Here is an 18,352-nt window from a genome sequence, read left to right on the forward strand (position 1 = left end):
TAATTTTATTATGCCATATTTACCTTCTGTCCTCGATAACCTCTTCTTCCCTGAAATATATATGTAGTTCGTTATGAAACTGTAAACTAAGATGTAACTTTTTTTCTAAATATCACAGATGTGAATGGATTAGGAACAAGTTCTTACCATGAAACCTCTGGCACCTGGACATCCATCATCTCCTAGTGTTCCATTATATCCAGGTGGGCCTCTCTCACCCTAAAGAAACAATTAAACCTTATCTTACTAGATCATGATACAAAACCAATTTTGGTTAAGGATTCAGATACTATATTATCCACCAATAGAACATATTAAAAAAGAAAAAATAATAGCAGCATTTCAAACTAATGGCTGCATTATTAAATTCAGATACAATTTAATAGGTCATTTTCACTGACGGAATAAATATCATAATCCCACCTTCAGTACCGGCTGACATTTTTAAATACTTTTGAGTCGTTTATCACAGACTAATTGGCACTGCACAGTTTGGTTCACTACAAACAGGAATATTTCGGTATGCATGTTGGGAGTGTTTTAATCTGAAGAATCACTACACCATAGGAGATACCAAGACCAATGACCAAAAGCTTGGTCAAAGAGGTAGGTCTGAAGGAATGTCTTAAAGGAGGACAGGTAGAGAAGTTCAGAGGTTTAGAGAAGGGCCTAAGCAACTGAAGGCATGGCCACCTTTGGAGGACCTAAGCAACTGAAGGCATGGCCACCTTTGGAGGAGGAATTAAAATCAAGGATGCACAAGAAAGCAGAATTAGAGGAGCACAGGGATCTCAAAAGCTTGTAGAGCTGGAGGTGAGGCCATAGAGGGATTTGACAACGAGGATGAGAATTTTAGTTTAGCAAGGACAGGAGTGAATTGGACTTGGTGCGAGTTAGGACTTAGGCAGCAGAGATTTAGATGACCTCAAGTTTAGGGAAGCCAGCGATAAGTACATTAGGATCGTCATGTCTACAGTAACAAAGGTATGGATTAGGGTTTGAGCAGCAGATGAGATGAGGCAGGGGAACAGTCAGGTGATGCTACATAGATGTTAAAACACCAAGATTGCAAGTGGTCTGGTTCAGCCTCAGAGTGTTGACAGGAGATGTGTGGAGTCATTGCTAGGGAATAGAATTTGTGGTGGGGAGCAAACAAAATGGCTTTGGTCTGACCAATACATAGTTGGAGGATATTTCTGCTCATCCAGTACTGCAATTTGGACAAGCAGTGTGACAAATCAGACAGTGGAGAGGTTGAGAGAAATGGTGGTAAAACAGAGTGTCATCAGCATACATATAGAACCCAACATGTTTTCAGATGATGTGCCAAGAGGCAGCATGTAGATGAGAAATAGGAGAGGGCCAAGGATAGATAAGAGCCGTTTCAGTACTGTGATAGATTGGAAACCTGACTGGAGCCAATCAAGCTTTGGAGTTTTGGGAAAAAGGCATGGATTTGGGAGGCTACAACACATTCAAGGATTTTGTAAGGACAGAGGGGTCAAGGCTAGGTTTTTGAGGCGACAGGTGATGACAGCAGATTTGAATGGGCGGGGGATGTTCCCTGAGGAGAACCATTAATTACTTCATCTAACATGGGGGCCCAGAAGGGAAGTTCGGTTATCAACAGTCTGGTGGGAATAGGGTCAAGGGGGCTGGAGGTGAGTCCCATGGACAAGATGAGCTCATGCTTGGAGCTAGGAAGGAAAATAGAGGAAGATGCAAGTTCAGGGCTAGGGCAGTGGGGGACTTTAGAGAAAGTGTGGCCTAGTAGAAAGGAGGGAAGCAGCAGAGGCAGCTGAACAGATGGTCTCAAGCTTTGTGACAAAGTCGTCCGTGAGCTCATCGCACTTGTTGGAGGTGAGGGTGAAAGAGGCAAGGGAGGGTGGTTTAAGAAGATGGTTTGAGGTGGAAAAGAGAAGCTGGCTATTATCTTTGCATTCCAACATGATCGTGAAGTAGTGAGCAGTTTTAGCTCAAGAAAGCTCGGCGCAATCGTGCTTTATTTGGTCATACCTGATCTCGCACTGTATAGTTAAGACGGTTGTCTGCCTTAGACCTGTAAGTCTGCATCCCTTGTACTTAAGGGAGCCAAGATGAGGACCATACCAGAGGAACAACCCGGGTGAGAAAAACAGTAATAATCTTTATGGGAATAGGGTATCAAGGGTGGCAATGGGCAATTGGATGGTGGGAATAGCAGGAGGACAAAGGCCACGATCTGCAGGAGTAGGGCAAAGGCTTCATTGAGGGCCTAGGGGGAGCATTCCTACCTCACTTGGCTCACCTTAAGGAGTACAGAAAAAGGCACTTAGCTTGGGGAATCTGATTTCCTGACCCCTGAGAACCTCGTGCAGCAACAGTTAATTTTTAAACCAGACTCCCAATTGCACTGTGGAAGACCAAGTTAAATATGCTAATTATGTGTCCTGCCTCCTCATGAGAGGACACTCGGACGCCTCGATAACCGCTGCTACAAACATGACAGCGGTACCTGCGAGTCGTGTTGGGGATACATTCAACCAAATGGTAGAGTTTGGAGCACGCTCGACACAGATGAAAACATTCAAAGGATATTTTCATTGTGGTAAGACAGTTAGTCAGACAAGAGGGTTCAATTAAGTCACCAACATCTTGAGGACACTGAGTCATCGCTTGTCCCAGACACTTGACTTTATATAAACTAAGATAAAAATATAAAAACCGCATTGAAGTAAAAATCATGCTATCGTGCACACAGCGTGTCACTGAGTTTTTGTGAAAGTCTGTTTCTAGCATTCCCCTGACTAACAACAAATGGATTTCAGCTTCATGACTCAATGCCAGTACAACTAACAAATAGCTGGGTTACATTAGAGCGATCAAAAAGTCACTTGCATTGTACAAAAAAAACTTACTTTTATTTTAGAATAAATCAGACAGTGCTTACATTTTGGTTCTGTTGTAAATATACTTTATATATTTTACTAAGAACATTTAAAGAGTTCCATGATGAATGGATTCAGTGCAGTGATAATGCAAACTTTCCAAATTGGGTCACAGATTTTGCATATAGTCTACTTTTCTTAATTGAAGGCTGCTAAATTCAAATTATCTGATGACTGAATTTGTTTTATTACACAAATTCACACTTTGCTGTATTGCGTATATAGTTTAATTCAAATTGTTGGATAATTCAATTTATTTAGTGCAGAAAAATGACGACAATCAGCAGTAAACTGTAATACAAACTGAAGGAGTGAGCTAAATCTTTTATAACTTCAGTTTCCTATTTTCATTGCACATTAGATATAACATATTTAGGTACTTTGTCCCCATGGCGCCACTTGCAGACTATGTTGATTCCCTGTGGCAGCATGGCGTTCTTCAATGATATCAATAAAGAACCTTGCACAGGCCACACAGGTAGCAGCCCGCGGCACTGTCTGCCCCTGTGGAATTATTTTGGTATTCTTTTGTGGGATGTGGGTATCGCTGGCTAGGCCAGCACTTATTGCCCTTTAGAGGGCATTTAAGAGTCAACCACATTGCTGTGGGTCTGGAGTCACATGTAGGCCGACCAGGTCAGGACGGCAGATTTCCTTCCTTAAAGGACATTAGTGAACCAGATGGGGTTTTACAACAATTGACAATGGTTTCATGGTCACCATTAGACTAGCTTTATTTTAAAATTTCCAGATTTATTAATTGAATTCAAATTTCACCATCTGCCATGGGTTTCAAACCCATGTCACTAGAGCACTAGCCTGGGCATCTGAATAACTAGTCCATTACCACTACATTACCACTACACCACCGCCTCCCCATAGTCTGCATAGTGCCACTTCTGCGAAAGAGTTTTTCCTCCTTCATCTCCTGGTTGGACTAGAATACATGAACTATTTCCTGCTCCTTGTTATTTGGTATCCAGTGGGAGAGAAATACAAACTTAGACAAGATTGTAACGATCTCCCCAGATGTCCAAGCATTGTCTGCATGTACAAAATCAGGAGCTGGAATTTGCTATGTGTCGGTGGTATGAATCATCCCCAACAGAACTGGTTACCACCACTGCAATATCAAGATTATTAACTCTTCCAAATTGGTCTCCTCAATACTTCAGGCCTTAATGCATATATTTAAACAAAGACATAATGGCTGGGATTTTAAGGCACCCTGGGAGTGGGCTCGGAAACGGGGGTGGGGAAGCTGGAAAATCGAGTGGGAGGTGGTGGTGGGGGGGGGGGGGGGGGTTTGGGGGTGGAGGTTGGGACGCTGTGTCAGTCACCTAACTGCTCCCGCTGCAATTTCACCAGCGCAGGGAAGGTGGCAAGTGGCCCACCTACCCTCAGGCCAATTGAGGCGCTTAAGTGGCGGACAGCCACTTTGCCACCTGGGTAGCCTTCTTGTGGGCTGGGGAGATCCTGCTGATCAGGTACCTTGTGCCCCACGGAGGCTGCCCCCAGCAGCACGGGCTGCCCCCGCTAAAACTAACCCCCTTCCCTGCTGTCTACTAACCCTCCCTCACTGGCGCCGAGCTGATTGTCCCCAGCAAGGCCCGACCCTCACTTACCTCTTTGAAGGGCAACGTTCATCTTTCCTCTTCTTGCTGAATGCAGTCCCAGGAGTGGCCACTGCTCCTGGTGTTGCTGCTGGGACTGAAGAGCTGCCAGCCCTCTGATTGGCTGGCAGCTCTTGCAGTTGGGGGTTCCTGCCTCAGATGGGCAGAAGTCCCAACTTCTTCCAAGTAAGGGTCTGGGCCACACAAAACAGCAACGTGGCTTCCAGGCCCAGCGGAGGCAGGCATTCCTCTGACTTTTCAGCCAGTGGGCAGATCTACTGCCTCCTCATGAAATCCTACAATAATCCAAAGGAATGTTTGATTAAGTCTTTACAGCTATTTGCTTATATAGGACATTGATGGTATGGGCTCGCTGTTAAATAGTAATTTCAAATCTAATGAGGTCATTTTGGAATAATTCTGCAATGGATCGAATTTTGAATGCAAAAATCCTGTGTAAATTTCATCAAAGGCACCAAATAAATCTACAGATACACATTCGAGCTTTTAACTACAGAAACAGAGGTGAAAAGTAGGCACTGATGGATCAGCACAGAGTATGAAGAAGGGAGTTTGGTGAGGGCATTCGGGAAGGAGGGGCACTATAAATCAAGAACAAAATAAATTTGACTGCACTGAGAGCTGCTTTAAATGCACAGAGTGTAAAGTTAGAGTTTGGTGCGTGAGGGAGGGGCTTCTTTCTCTCTTTTACCTTTTTTCAGCCTCCAGTAGCTGCCTCTCTCTTGGGTACAGGGAAGAAGCTGATTGGTGAGTAACTGGTAAGTTATTCTACTTCTCATTGTAATAAAAAGTTTTTAAAGTTACGGCAGATCAGATCGGCTAAGTGGAATGTACATCCTGCAGTATGTGGGATGTCATGGACGAACCACGTGTCCTAGACGAACACATCTGCAGGAAGTGTCACCAGCTGCAGAAGTTTGAGCTCCAGGTTTCGGAGCTGGAGCGGCGGCTGGAGTCACTGTTGTGCATCTGCAAGGCAGGGGACTACGTGGATAGCATGTTTAGTGAGGTGATCACACCAGAGGTTAGGAACATGCAGGCAAAGAGGGAATGGGTGACCGCCAAACACTCTAAGAGAACCAGGCAGGCAGTGCAGGAGGCCCTTGAGTCTATCTTGCTTGCGAATCAGTTTTCCATTTTGGATACTGATGAAAGCGATGGTTCCTCAGGGAAGTGCAGCCAGAGCAAAATCCATGGCACCACGGGTGGCTCAGCTGCAGAGGAGGGGAGGAAGAAAAGCGAAAAGCAATAGTGATAGGGGACTCGATAGTCAGGGGATCAGACAAGCGTTTCTGCGGCAGTAAACATGATTCCAGGATGGTGTGTTGCCTCCCTGGTGCTAGAGTCAATGATGTCACAGCGTGGTTGCAGGATATCCTTCTTGGGGAGGGTGAACAGCCAAAGGTCGTGGTCCATATTGGTACCAATGACATAGGTAGGATGAGGGATGAGGTCCAGAAAGCAGATTTTAGGGTGTTAGGAAGGAAATTAAAAAGCAGGACCTCAAGAGCAGTAATCTCAGGATTACTCCCAGTGCCACGTGCTAGTGAGCATAGGAATAGGAGGGTTGACTGATTGAATACGTGGCTGGAGAACTGGTGTAGGAGGGAGGGAATCAGATTTCTGAAGTATTGGGATCAGTTATGGGGCAGGTGGGACCTGTACAAGATGGACAGGCTACACCTTAACAGGACCGGAAGTAACATCCTCACAGGGAGATTTGCTAGTGCTGTTGGGGAGGGTTTAAACTAGCTTGTCAGGGGAATGGGAACCTGAGGGATAGCTCAGATTGGAAGGAAGTAAAGCTGCTAACAGGAGGTAGAAAAGTAGCTAGGCTTAGAATGCAGAATAATGTCAAGAAGACAAGGTTAAGGGAACTCTGCCTGAATGCACACAGCATTCGCAACAAGATTTAAAGGCCAAATAGAGGTAAATGGGTATGATCTAATTGCCATTGCAGAAACGTGGCTACAGGGTGACCAAGACTGGGAACTGAAAATTCAAGGATATTCAACATTTAGGAAGGACAAGCAAAAAGGAAAAGGAGGTGGTGTTGCGTTGATAATAAGGGATGAGATCAGTACATTAGTAAGAGAGGATCTCAGATCGCAAGAACAAAATGTAGAATCTGTTTGGATGGAGCTAAGAAACAGCAAGGGGCAGCAAACATTGGAAGGAGTTGTTCATAGGCCACCAAACAGTAGTGGTAGTGTGGGACATTGTATTAATCAGGAGATTAGAGAAGCATGCAGCATGGGTAATACAGTAATCATGGGTGATTTCAATCTGCATATAGACTGGGTAAACCTAGTGAGCACTAATACTGTGGAGGATGAGTTTCTGGAGTGTGTTAGGGATGGTTTTCTAGAGCAGTATGTTGAGGAATAGAGAATAAGCTATTTTATATCTAGTATTATGTAATGAGAAAGGGTTAATTATTAATCTTGATGTAAAAGAACCTTTAGGGATCAATTACCATAATATGATAGAACTTTACATTGTTAGAAAGTGAGGCAGTTCAATCTGAAGCCAGACTGTTAAATTTGAACAAAGGAAATTATGAAGATATGAGGGGCAAATTGGCTGAGGTGGATTGGGAAAATAGATTAAAAGGTATGACAGTACATAGGCAATAGAGAGTCTTTAAAGAAATATTACATAGTTTACAGCAACTATACATTCCTTCAAAGCAAAAAACCCCAAAAGTAAAGGCTGTGGATAACAAAGGAAGTTATGGACTGTATAAGATTAAAAGAAAAGGCCTATAAAGTTACCAGAAATAGTAATAAACCTGAGGATTGGGAGGATTTTAGAATACAGCAAAGTAGGATGAAGAAACTGATAAGAAAGGGAGAATAGATATGAATGTAAGCAAGCAAAAAATATAAAAACAGACTGTAAAAGCTTCTACAGGTACCTAAAAAGGAAACGTTTTGCTGAGACAAATGTGGGTCCATTACAGGCAGAGTCAGGAGAATTTATAATGGGGAATACAGAAGTGACAGAGAAGCAAAAAGATTACTTTGTGTCTGTCTTCACTGAGGAAGATACAATAAATCTCCCAGAATTAGAGATCCAAGGAATCAGGGAGAATGAGGAATTGAAGGAAGTTAGTATTAGTAAGAAGGCTGTATTGGAGAAATTAATGGGACTGAAGGTTAAGTCCCCAGGACCTGATATTCTACATTCCAGAGTGTTGAAAGAGGTAGCTATGGAGATAGTGGATGCATTGGTGATCATCTTCCAAACTTCTGTCAATTCTGGAACGGTTCCTGCAGACTGGAAGGTAGCAAATGTGCTGTTTAAGGGAGGGAGAGAGAAAACAGGGAATTACAGACCTGTTAGCCTCACATCAGTCATTGGGAAAATGCTAGAATCTATTCTAAAGCATGTGATAAATGGACACTTGGTTAATAATGATCTGATTGGGCATAGTCAACATGGATTTATGAATGGGAAATCATGTTTGACGAACCTGTTGATGTTTTTTGAGGATGTTACTAACAGAATTGATAAAGGGGAGTCAGTGGACGTGGTATACTTGGATTTTCAGAAGGCTTTTGATAAAGTCCCCCACAGGAAGTTGGTTAGCAAAATTAAAGCACATGGGATAGGAGGTAATATACTGGCATGGATTAAGGATTGGTAAGTAGGCAGAATGCAGAGAGTAGGAATAAATGGGTCATTCTTGCATTTTCAGGCTGTGACTAGTGGGGTACCGCAGGGATCAGTGCTTGAGCCCCAGCTGTTCACAATATATATCAATGATTTGGATGTGGGGACTAAATGTAATAATTCCAAGTTCACAAAACTAGGTGGGAATGTGTGTTGTGAGGAAGATGCAAAGCAGCTTCAAGGGGATTTGGACAGACTTAGTGAATGGGCAAGAACATGGCAAATGGAATATAAAGTGGAAAAATGTGAAGTTATCCACTTTGGTTGGAGTACAGAGTATTTCTTAAATGGTAAGAGATTAGGAAGTGTAGATATACAAATCAACCTGGGTGTCAATAAGTCACTGAAAGTTAACATGCAGGTGCAGCAAGCAATTAAGAAGGCTAAGGGTATGTTAGCCTTTATCACAAGAGTATTTGAGTACAAGAGTAGTGAAGTCTTGCCGCAATTGTATAGGACCTGGGTTAGACGGCACCTTGAGTACTGTGTGCAGTTTTAGTCCCCTTACTTTAGGGAGGATATTATTGCCATAGAGGGAGTGCAATGAAGGTTCACTGGACCAGTTCACGGGTTGGTGGGACTGTCCTATGAAGAGAAATTGGGGAAACTGGGCCTGTATTCTCTAGAGTTTCGAAGAATGAGAGGTGATCTCATTGAAACCTACAAAATACTTCAAGGGATAGACAGGGTTGATGCAGGTACGATGTTTCCCCTGGTTGGGGAGTCCAGAACCAGGGAACACAATCTCAAAATAAGGGGGAAGCCACTAGGACAGAGATGAGAAATTTCATTACTCAGAGGGTTGTGAATCTTTGGAATTCTCAACCCCAGAGGGCTGTGGAAGCTCAGTCATTGAGTATGTTTAAAGCAGAGATTAAAAGATTTCTAAATACCAATGACATAAAGGGATGTGGAGATAGTGTGGGGAAAAAGACATTGAAGTGGATGATCAGCCATGATCTTATTGAATGGTGGGTCAGGTTCAATGGGCTGAATGGCCTACTCCTGTTCCTATGGTTGCCCACATTACAAGTACACAAATCCTCCTGTCCAATGAATTAAAAGAAATTTGGGAAGGGAGTGTAACGTGCTGATTTGCTGTCTTCCATTTTGCGCTAACGTCCCAAGACCCATTTCATCCCTTTGAAGTCCCCTTTCGTAAAGTGAATTTTACCAGTGCTGTGTGAATTAGTTTTTGGAAGAACTGGAATTGATTTTAACTTGATGAAATCTGTATTGATAACCCCAAACAGACTTACCTCCCTGTTAATACCAATGATCAGCCTGCTGCCACTTTCAGATGGTCAACCATTGGGTGCTCCAGGTGCCTGCCTATTGAGGCAGTAGGTCCCTTGCAATATGCAAGCAGGGATTCCATGATATACAAAGAACCCCAATTACTATTTTAGGAAAAACTGGTCGAAACAAGTGTCACGTACTCTCCAACCAGTTTCACGGATGACAAAGTTGAAGACGCCTTATGAGGTAAAGATTAACTTGTATGCCAGAAGGAACAGTAGAAAAATAATTCTGGGGTGCTGCCGCACTGAACTTCCTCCATCCTCTGTGATCATGACACCTCTCCCACCCTGGACTTGCCAGTCATGAGCATATCCGAGATTAGCAGGCCTGTATCCAGCAGGCTGCATCGGGTTGCCCATTTGGTAGCTGCAGTTCGCCTGTTCGATTTAAATGAGGCTGGTGCCTAATATGGTTCTGGTCTCTTTGCCCCAGAACAGGCTGGCTGCCAAGAAGTTAAAATCGACCCCACTGCAAGCTAAATTTGAAGCAGTCCAGAGTTTAAGGAAGAAAGTATTTAAGCTATCCAGTGATGTGAGGTCCCTGCATTGGCTGTGCACCTGTATACGTGTCAAAATTCTCTTCAGTCTGCTGCCTGGTAAGTGCCACAGACCCAGAAACAAACAAAAACAATTACACTTCATATCATGTAAAAGAGAACATATGACAATTTTCTACAAAAATCTATTTAAAGTTCCAACTTACTGGTCCTCCTTCCTCTCCTGGGTAGCCTTGATGTCCCTTTGCACCTGCCTGTCCCTAAAATAACATCAACATGTCTATTAAGTAACTAATAGAAAATGCATTCTACTTTTCTTTCTAAATTCAGATGAGTAATTGTAATCATGAAACTGTTACAAGTGCAAATAGATCATTAATTTACCTTCCGCCCTTTGGACCCTTGCAAGCCGATCGCACCCGGTTCTCCTATGCAAGCACAAGGCATATTACAGCACTTTGTGTCCATAACTGCACTCTGAAAACAAAACATTCTAATTTTAATAATATTTTAATATAAGAAATGCATTATGTAACGAGCTTCCAAATATACTTAAGTCACTGATCAGCAAATTCTTCAGAGTAAATTATGCATTAGATGAATCAATATTAGGATCAAACATCAACAATAAAATAATCAAACTGCCTATTGAAGACGGGCGGCACAGTGGCGCAGTGGTTAGCACCGCAGCCTCACCGCTCCAGCGACCCGGGTTCAATTCTGGGTACTGCCTGTGTGGAGTTTGCAAGTTCTCCCTGTGTCTGCGTGGGTTTCCTCCAGGTGCTCTGGTTTCCTCCCACATGCCAAAGACTTGCTGGTTGATAGGTTAATTGGCCATTATAAATTGCCACTAGTATAGGTAGGTGGTAGGGAAATATAGGGACAGGTGGGGATGTGGTAGGAATATGGGATTAGTGTAGGATTAGTATAAATGGGTGGTTGATGGTCGGCACAGACTCGGTGGGCTGAAGGGCCTGTTTCAGTGCTGTATCTCTAAACTAAACTAAACTAAACTAAACATTCACTGAATAAATGGGCCATTTTTGTTTCAAATTCCATTCTCTTAGAGAAAGTTACAGAATATCATACAATCCAGTCCTACCTTTCTCAGGGTCACTTACTATCTGTTTAAGCAAAGCATCTCCAATATCTTCCATTTCAATTGTCAGCTGTTGTTTGTATCCAAATGCAGTTCCAAACTCAATGTGATGAATCTCATCAACATTCACAGCATCTTCCAGAGCCACAGTGATGAGTGCATGAACTCCTGAAATTATAAAATTATTATTTATCACACATTATTGTCAATAACTGAGTAATATTGAAGATTCTGATTGGATGGGTGGCAGCCATTGTTAAACAGTAGAGAGGGAGGCAGGCAGATATGGCAAGTGATATTATGAATTAAGGTGTAGCAGTTGCCCTGCATAGAAATGAAGTTTCAGAATAAAATTAAAATTGGAGACAGACGATTGGGAATTTGCAACCTTCTTAATCATTTGCATTTTTGGCAGAGTGACAAGGAACAAAATATTCACAAAAAAAACAAAAAACTATCTCATGATCATGTAATTTTTTTTTAACTGGAATGAGTCTTCCTATACTAGGAAAAATGTAGCCGCTGAAGCCTCTCCTGCAGCCCACCGCTCACCGAAAAATGGTGTCCATTTTCAGTATTTTCCCAGAGCTCATTCTGTCCATGAGATCCTCCACCTACTCAGTTGTAATAACCTCTTGTGTGGCATTTATCAAATGCTTTTCCAAAATCCAAATACAATACATCCAGTGGTTTCCCCTTATCCACCCTACTGGGTACAACATCAAAAAATTCTAATTTGTCAGACTTGCTTTCCCTTTCATTCATCTGTGCTCACTCTGGCAACCATATTATGATTTTCCAAGTGCCCTTTTACCACAACCCTCATAATAGATTCTGGCATTTTGCCGATTACTGATCTCAGGCTAACTGGCCTATAGTTCCCTGTTTTTCTCTCCCTCCTTTCTCGAATACTGGGGTTATGTTTGCTACCAAGGGTCCCATTCTAGAATTTAAGGATTTCTGGAAGATCAAAACCAATGCAACCACTATCTCTCTAGCCATCTGTTTTAAAACTCTAGTATGTAAGCTATCAGGTCCAAGGTATTTGTCAGCTTTTAGTCGCATTAATTTATCCAGTACTACTACTCAACTAATTTCTTTAAGTTCCTCATTCTCACTGGACTCTTGGTTACCCACTATTTCCAGTATTTGTTTCTTCTGCTGTGAAGGCAGATACAAAGTATTCATTTAACATCCCTGCAAGTTCCTTATTCCCCATTATAATTTCTCCTGTCTCTGTCTGTAAGGGACCCATGTTTACTTTCACTACTCTCTTTTTACATATATATACAATCCGTTTTTTTGGGCTGAATTTTACCAACAGGTGAGAAGTCCCACCGCTGGGCCAAAGAGTGGGATCCGACCATGCGACGACGGGACCCTGGGTCCGCATTTTACCGGTGGAGGCCAATTCAGAGGCCTCCATCCAATTGAGGAGGGAGTCCCCACCTACAGCTGCTGGCCCAATCAGAGAGCCGGCAGCTCGGCAACGCTACCGTAAGAGGTGGTCACTGCTGAGGCTGCAGGATGAAGGATAGGCACCCTTGAAGACCAGGTAAGATTGTTTTCTTACTGTTCTACAGCCAGGCAGGCAGGGCCCAACAATGGGGTGGGGGCACATTCCAGCAGCAAGAGCATTGCCACAGGACCAGCCATTGCCACTGGGGTGTCCCTCCGTTGGCCATGGAATGGCCACAAAGGAGAGCCCTCCCTCCTGGGAACCTGTTGGGAGGCTGCCAGAGTTTACCTGGCAGTCTCCCCCTGCGGTGGCGCCCCTCCTGACGCTGATAAAATGTTGGTGGGGGCAGGAGATGGCCCTTAATTGGGTACCTAGTCAGCACAATTGGCTGGCCAGTGGGCATCTGCGCCTCTGAGGTGCCTGCCATTGGTAATAAGCTGTGGCAGTCTCCCCTCCCAATGCCTTCCACTGCCACTTTACCAGCCCTCCCATTCCCAGCCCTATGTCTCTTGCTAGTTTACTCTTTTTTATCAATTTCTTAGCCATCCTTTGCTGAATTCCAAAATCCTCAGGTTTACTACTTTTTTGGCACCATTAAAAGCCTCTTTCTTTAATCTAATACTATCTTGAACTTCTCTTGTTCACAACAGTTGTATCACTTTTCCCATGGGGTTTTTGTTCCTTAAAGGAATGCATGCTCATTACAAATTATTTATTTAAATGTTTGCCATTGCTTATCTATTGTTATATCTTTTAATCTAGCTTCCCAATCTAACTTAGCCAATTTGCCAGTTACCTACATATGCCTACATAATTTGCTTTGTTCAAATTTAAGACCCTTGTTTATCCAACTTGTTGAAAGTATGCAAGACATTCCAGAATTGTCAGTAAAACATTCCAGTGCTAGATATTTTCCACACCCTTGATATGAATACAGGTATAGTTCACATTGGGAAATAGGACTGTTGTACAAATTAGTGCCGTCTCTGTTCCTTAAACCAGTTACCTTCCTTAAATGTTTATCTGACTTATTAGCATTAATTATATGGAATGTATGGGTTAATCAAATAGATGATATTAATTCTCAATAACCGTGATTGGAAATACGGAAGTTACAAGTGCAGTCCATTAAATATATTTTATTCTAATTTAACTATCAAATTACTATGAGCAAAATGCTGAGAAATGGGCTCACGCACCCCATATTAAATCTTCTGAACGTGAGAACATTTTCAAGGTGATAAGTCTTTGTAAATTGCTTTTTCTTTATAAGTGGTATGACAAACTGAAAAAACTGTTTGAAAAAAATGTAAAGGATCCTAGGTGTTGTAACTAGACACATGGAGTACTAAGGCAAATAGATAATTTTACACCAATACAAATAATTGGTTTGGACACATAATATTGTGCCTATTAGGCACCCTATTTTAGTGAAGAATGTTCAGACCATGGAAAAAGTACAGTTGAAAGGCTTTAATTATGCAGAGAGGCTACAGCACTCTTGGCCCTGCAAAAATGCACGAGGCAATCACTGCCTGGGCTTTCCCTCCTCTGTGATTACATCCCCTGCCTCCGCTCCCCTGCGCCCCCAATCCCTGCCATCCTCTCTTGTTGCTGGCCCACCAGCCTGCATGTGATGAGTTACATCATGATGCATGTTTGGATCCTGCACTCACCAGCTTTATTTAAATGAGGCCCGAGGATCAAAATGGCCACCGTCTCTTCACTGTGCACTCTGTCAGCTGACAGCCCAATGTTAAAATCAACCCCACTTCAAAGATTCAAAATATTCGAAGAAAACTTCAAGATAATAAGCTAGCACTACAGTCTAACCTTGTGTCCTGTAAATGATTATAATTGCGCCGGAACCCAAATAATTGTTTCCTTAAAATAGTCAATCATCTATCTCCACACTTAACTCTGTAGTGTAATATTACTTGGTCCTTTGGTATGTCAACTATTGTAGGATTCACAGGGCTCCAAGTAATTTCCAAAGAAAACATGAGTTTTTACCATACTTAACTGGAACATGTATATGTGTGCATATAGCTACTGCAGGAGCCACACCTAAACACATCTCATTCTGTTGGGCTACACCTTCAACTCCCTGGTCATGTGTGATGTGACATCACTTGTCTGGTGACCATCACTTACACCTTCCTAAGGAGGTTGTCCCACAACACCCCCTTCTTTCCCAAAGATAAAAACAAATGTATAATATACAATAATGCTTTCAGACTAACAATGCATGATTAAAACAAAATGTTATTTACAAGTAAGCTAATTTAACACTCCCTGATACATCGAGGTGGTTTGCTTATTCGTCCCGATCTTGTATCGTAAACCTGTTCCCAGAGCTGAGCTCGTCTTGATGACTCCTCTGAGACGCTGGTGACTTAGAACTCTAGTTAACACGTTCTTTCTCTGTGTTCATAGCCTCTGTATGTTCATCTTTAGACTTTGTCTTTGAACCTGTCTGTGATGCCACAGGGTTGTCATATGTAGTGTTGCTGTCCAGCTCTCTGAGTTGACTTCAGTTCCGTCTGAAAATCACATGATTGGACCTCGTATGATCTGGGCTGGTGGCATCTCCTAACAACCTCTGCAGGATACTAAGTTCCCGATGCATGATTGAGGACTCTAACCTTCTGTCCTACTCACAATTGAGTTAATTCTGGTCCTGCTTGCCTGTCATATGATGCCTTCATCTTCCCATTTTTGGAAAGCTTAGAAAAATGATGACTGCAAACATCAATAATCACTGGCAATCCCTCTGGCCTCCAGGTACTTGCTGCAACAAAATGAAGCTTGAGGAAACTCCCGATCATATTGCCTCTTCGTCTCAAGACTCTCAGCCTTTATGTTGTCCTTTACATGGACCGACCTGATACATTCAACCTGGATATTTTATACCATCATCGGTGCGTTACTTACTTCATGTATTGTGATGATTCGTAAACCTTGGCATTCTGGAAGTCATGCGACAGCTGGTCCAGTTGTATCTACAATATAAAACATTTGTGGTAGCCATTCAGAGCTCCCATAGCTGCATTACAAGGTTATTGTTCCAATGCACTTGATTGGAGAACCATTGAAAGCAGTCACAGCCTACCTGTGTTGGGTCATATCATAGATTCCCATTTCTTTAAATACACGTTCTTCAGTATAGGGATTGGCAGAATATTTGCACTTGCTCTGACGTCGATTTTTACTCTGAGCTTAAGCTTGCCACTCTTCTGCAGACATATAATCCCGATCATGGTGACTACCTCAGTTTGTGCAATGGCATTGACATGTTGATCCAAATTAACTATGTGAAATGCTTGTTCACATGAGTGCATTTTTCACCTGTATCCTCCTGACAATCTGTCTCTCTGCTGATCTGATGTACCTCCTTGGGATTTTGTTGTGTGTTGGCGTATCTTTTGTTGTGTTTCGCATCCTGTCTTGCAGATGCTCTCTCTGCATGTGATCGGCCACCATTCCTGTGTGCAGTATCTGAGTTTGTGTCTTCATACATTTCATAAGAACATACAGTTGGTGTACAACTGCGCACAGAACATCATGTTGATGAATGGCCATTTTCATCTCATGGCAGTCAGCCATACTGGCCATACTTGAGCAGCCATGACAAACCAGAGGCTGACAGCTGGGGGACAAGGGAATCCCACTCTAGACCTGGCGCATGACTCCCTTTCCCCCACCCGAAGACAGCACGCCCTAAGTGACAGCCATGCTGTCAACAGGATCATTGTGGAGCAAACCATTGGTGTTCTGAAACAACGATTCCGGTGTCTGGACTGCGCAGGGATGGCCTCCAGTACTCACCAGAACGTGTCTCCAATTCATGGTGGTCTGCTGCATCATCCACAATCTCACTCTGATGATGGTGCAACCCTTCCCACCAGGCCTTTGGACGGCATTTCAGGAGGAGGAGGAAGAGAGGAGGCATGTCAGACCCCTACAATCTGGATGAGCTGCCATGACTGGCTATTCAGACTCCAGTTCCCCCAAAATCTCATGCCCATGTCAACTGTAGCTCCATAATTCCCCAGCTTTTTATTTCCCTGCTATGCACCATCCCAGAGTCCTCTTGCCAAAACCCTGAGTCTTTATGACTACATAATGGGACGGACTGCATAGCTCCATGGAGAGCCAACACGGACTTGATGGGCCGAATTACCTCCTTTAGTTCTGTAAATGACTCTATGACTCGAAATAAAAGTTATGCCAAAAGAAAATCCATAACAACTTTATACAGCAACATTTCCAACCACACTTCAAATACATAAAAAACTAAACTGTCCTTAATGCCTGTCTTGTGGATGCCTGTATCTGTCCTAGTGCTCCTACGCAGTGTTAGTACAGTGGTGCAGCATGACTGGTGGAAAGCTGCTGACTTTCAGTGGGGGAGACTGTAGATGACCTTGCAGGACGACCCCGGGCAGCTCTGGGCCTTGAGGGTCCGGCTTTGGACTGCAGCATGTCAGCATGAGCGGCAGCAGTCTGGTATGGCTGGCTAAAAGGCAACAGCACTGGTGGAGTGGCAGTGGTGGGAGCATGAATGCTGTCAACCCAACAGAGGACAGCAGATTTGTGCACCACAGAGCCACTGCCACTCCCCCAGGCAGCACCTCAGCAACTCTAGTAATCCGTTGGAGCACAAATTGCTGGACTACTGTGAGAGCCTTCAAACCCCTTTGAACGCTGGCTTCCACAACCATGAGTGCAGCAGTCTGAGTCTGCATGGCACCAAACTGGATGTGTATGGCAACAAGCATGGATTTCACGACCACAGTCTGGCTTCTGCTTGTGCTGCAATGAAAACTGAGACATTGGCCAGCAGAGGCTACATCACAGGTGGGTCATGGAATTGGCCACCACTTCCATACTGGGAAGACTGGGCTCCAAGCTCTGCGCAAAACCATGCGCCAAGTTGGAGTTGGACTTCTCCATGCTCCTTAACACTGACAACTGGCTTTGTGGCAGGTCTGTCAGTACACCAAGCATCTCTGTATGCAAGCCCTACAGTGTACATCACCCCATCAAAGTCTCTTGCAGCAGATCTCCTCTGCACCTTCATCCTCCGATGAGCTGGTATATGCATTACTATTTCCCCCTGGGCTGGTGGCAAGCTACTCGTGGCTAGTGACAAACCATTGCTGATCCCGAATCTTTACTACCCTCTAACGTATGAACAATGACAGATCATGTGACGATGCTTCTTCACCAGATATCTATTGTTGTTCATGTCCTTCATGTTAAGGTTGCACTGGCTGGCCAAGTGGCAGTTCTGGGATATCTGAAAGCAAAAGTGCAAAAGGGAATGGTTGGGGTGAGGGAAGGTGGGAAGGGTGGAAAGCAGGACGTCCATAGCCACACCATCTATAGCTTGCACTTCATGCTGGATAGCAGGAGGAGGGTAAAGTGGGATTTGGAAAGGATCATAAGGCAGGAACATACCATCATCCCGAAAGTTCTCGGTGCAACTGGATGCAACAACTCAGTGACTACCAGTTCTATAATGTGGAGCACTGTTTCCTCCACAGGGCTCAGGAAATGCAGGAATACTTGGCCCCACTGGCTCGTTACTGCTACCTGTGGTTATGTGCAAGCTTGTCCTGCAACTGAGAGGGAAGAATGTCAGTAAGTGTGTTGCAATCTGTTTAGGTGGTGTGCCTGCCATAGCTGTAAGTATGCAGAAGCTACGAGAGGTGGGTGAGAGGCTGGCAGCATTGGTATGTGTGTGAGGGTGAGGTG

General features: G+C 43.6%; 1 protein-coding gene across 1 annotated transcript in view; it reads right to left on the minus strand.

Annotated features, from left to right (window-relative positions):
* LOC137380552 (collagen alpha-6(VI) chain-like) overlaps window positions 1–18,352 on the minus strand; it is a 174,268-nt gene that overhangs the window by 95,053 nt on the left and 60,863 nt on the right. The window contains exons 9-13 of the mRNA XM_068052548.1: window positions 11,156–11,301; window positions 10,419–10,511; window positions 10,241–10,294; window positions 148–219; window positions 24–50 (exon numbers count right to left, since the gene is read on the minus strand). Coding sequence (XP_067908649.1) covers window positions 24–50; window positions 148–219; window positions 10,241–10,294; window positions 10,419–10,511; window positions 11,156–11,301 — 392 coding nt within the window. The remainder of the gene's footprint in view (window positions 1–23; window positions 51–147; window positions 220–10,240; window positions 10,295–10,418; window positions 10,512–11,155; window positions 11,302–18,352) is intronic.

This window comes from Heterodontus francisci, chromosome 2, assembly GCF_036365525.1.
Source record: "Heterodontus francisci isolate sHetFra1 chromosome 2, sHetFra1.hap1, whole genome shotgun sequence".
NCBI lineage: Eukaryota > Metazoa > Chordata > Chondrichthyes > Heterodontiformes > Heterodontidae > Heterodontus > Heterodontus francisci.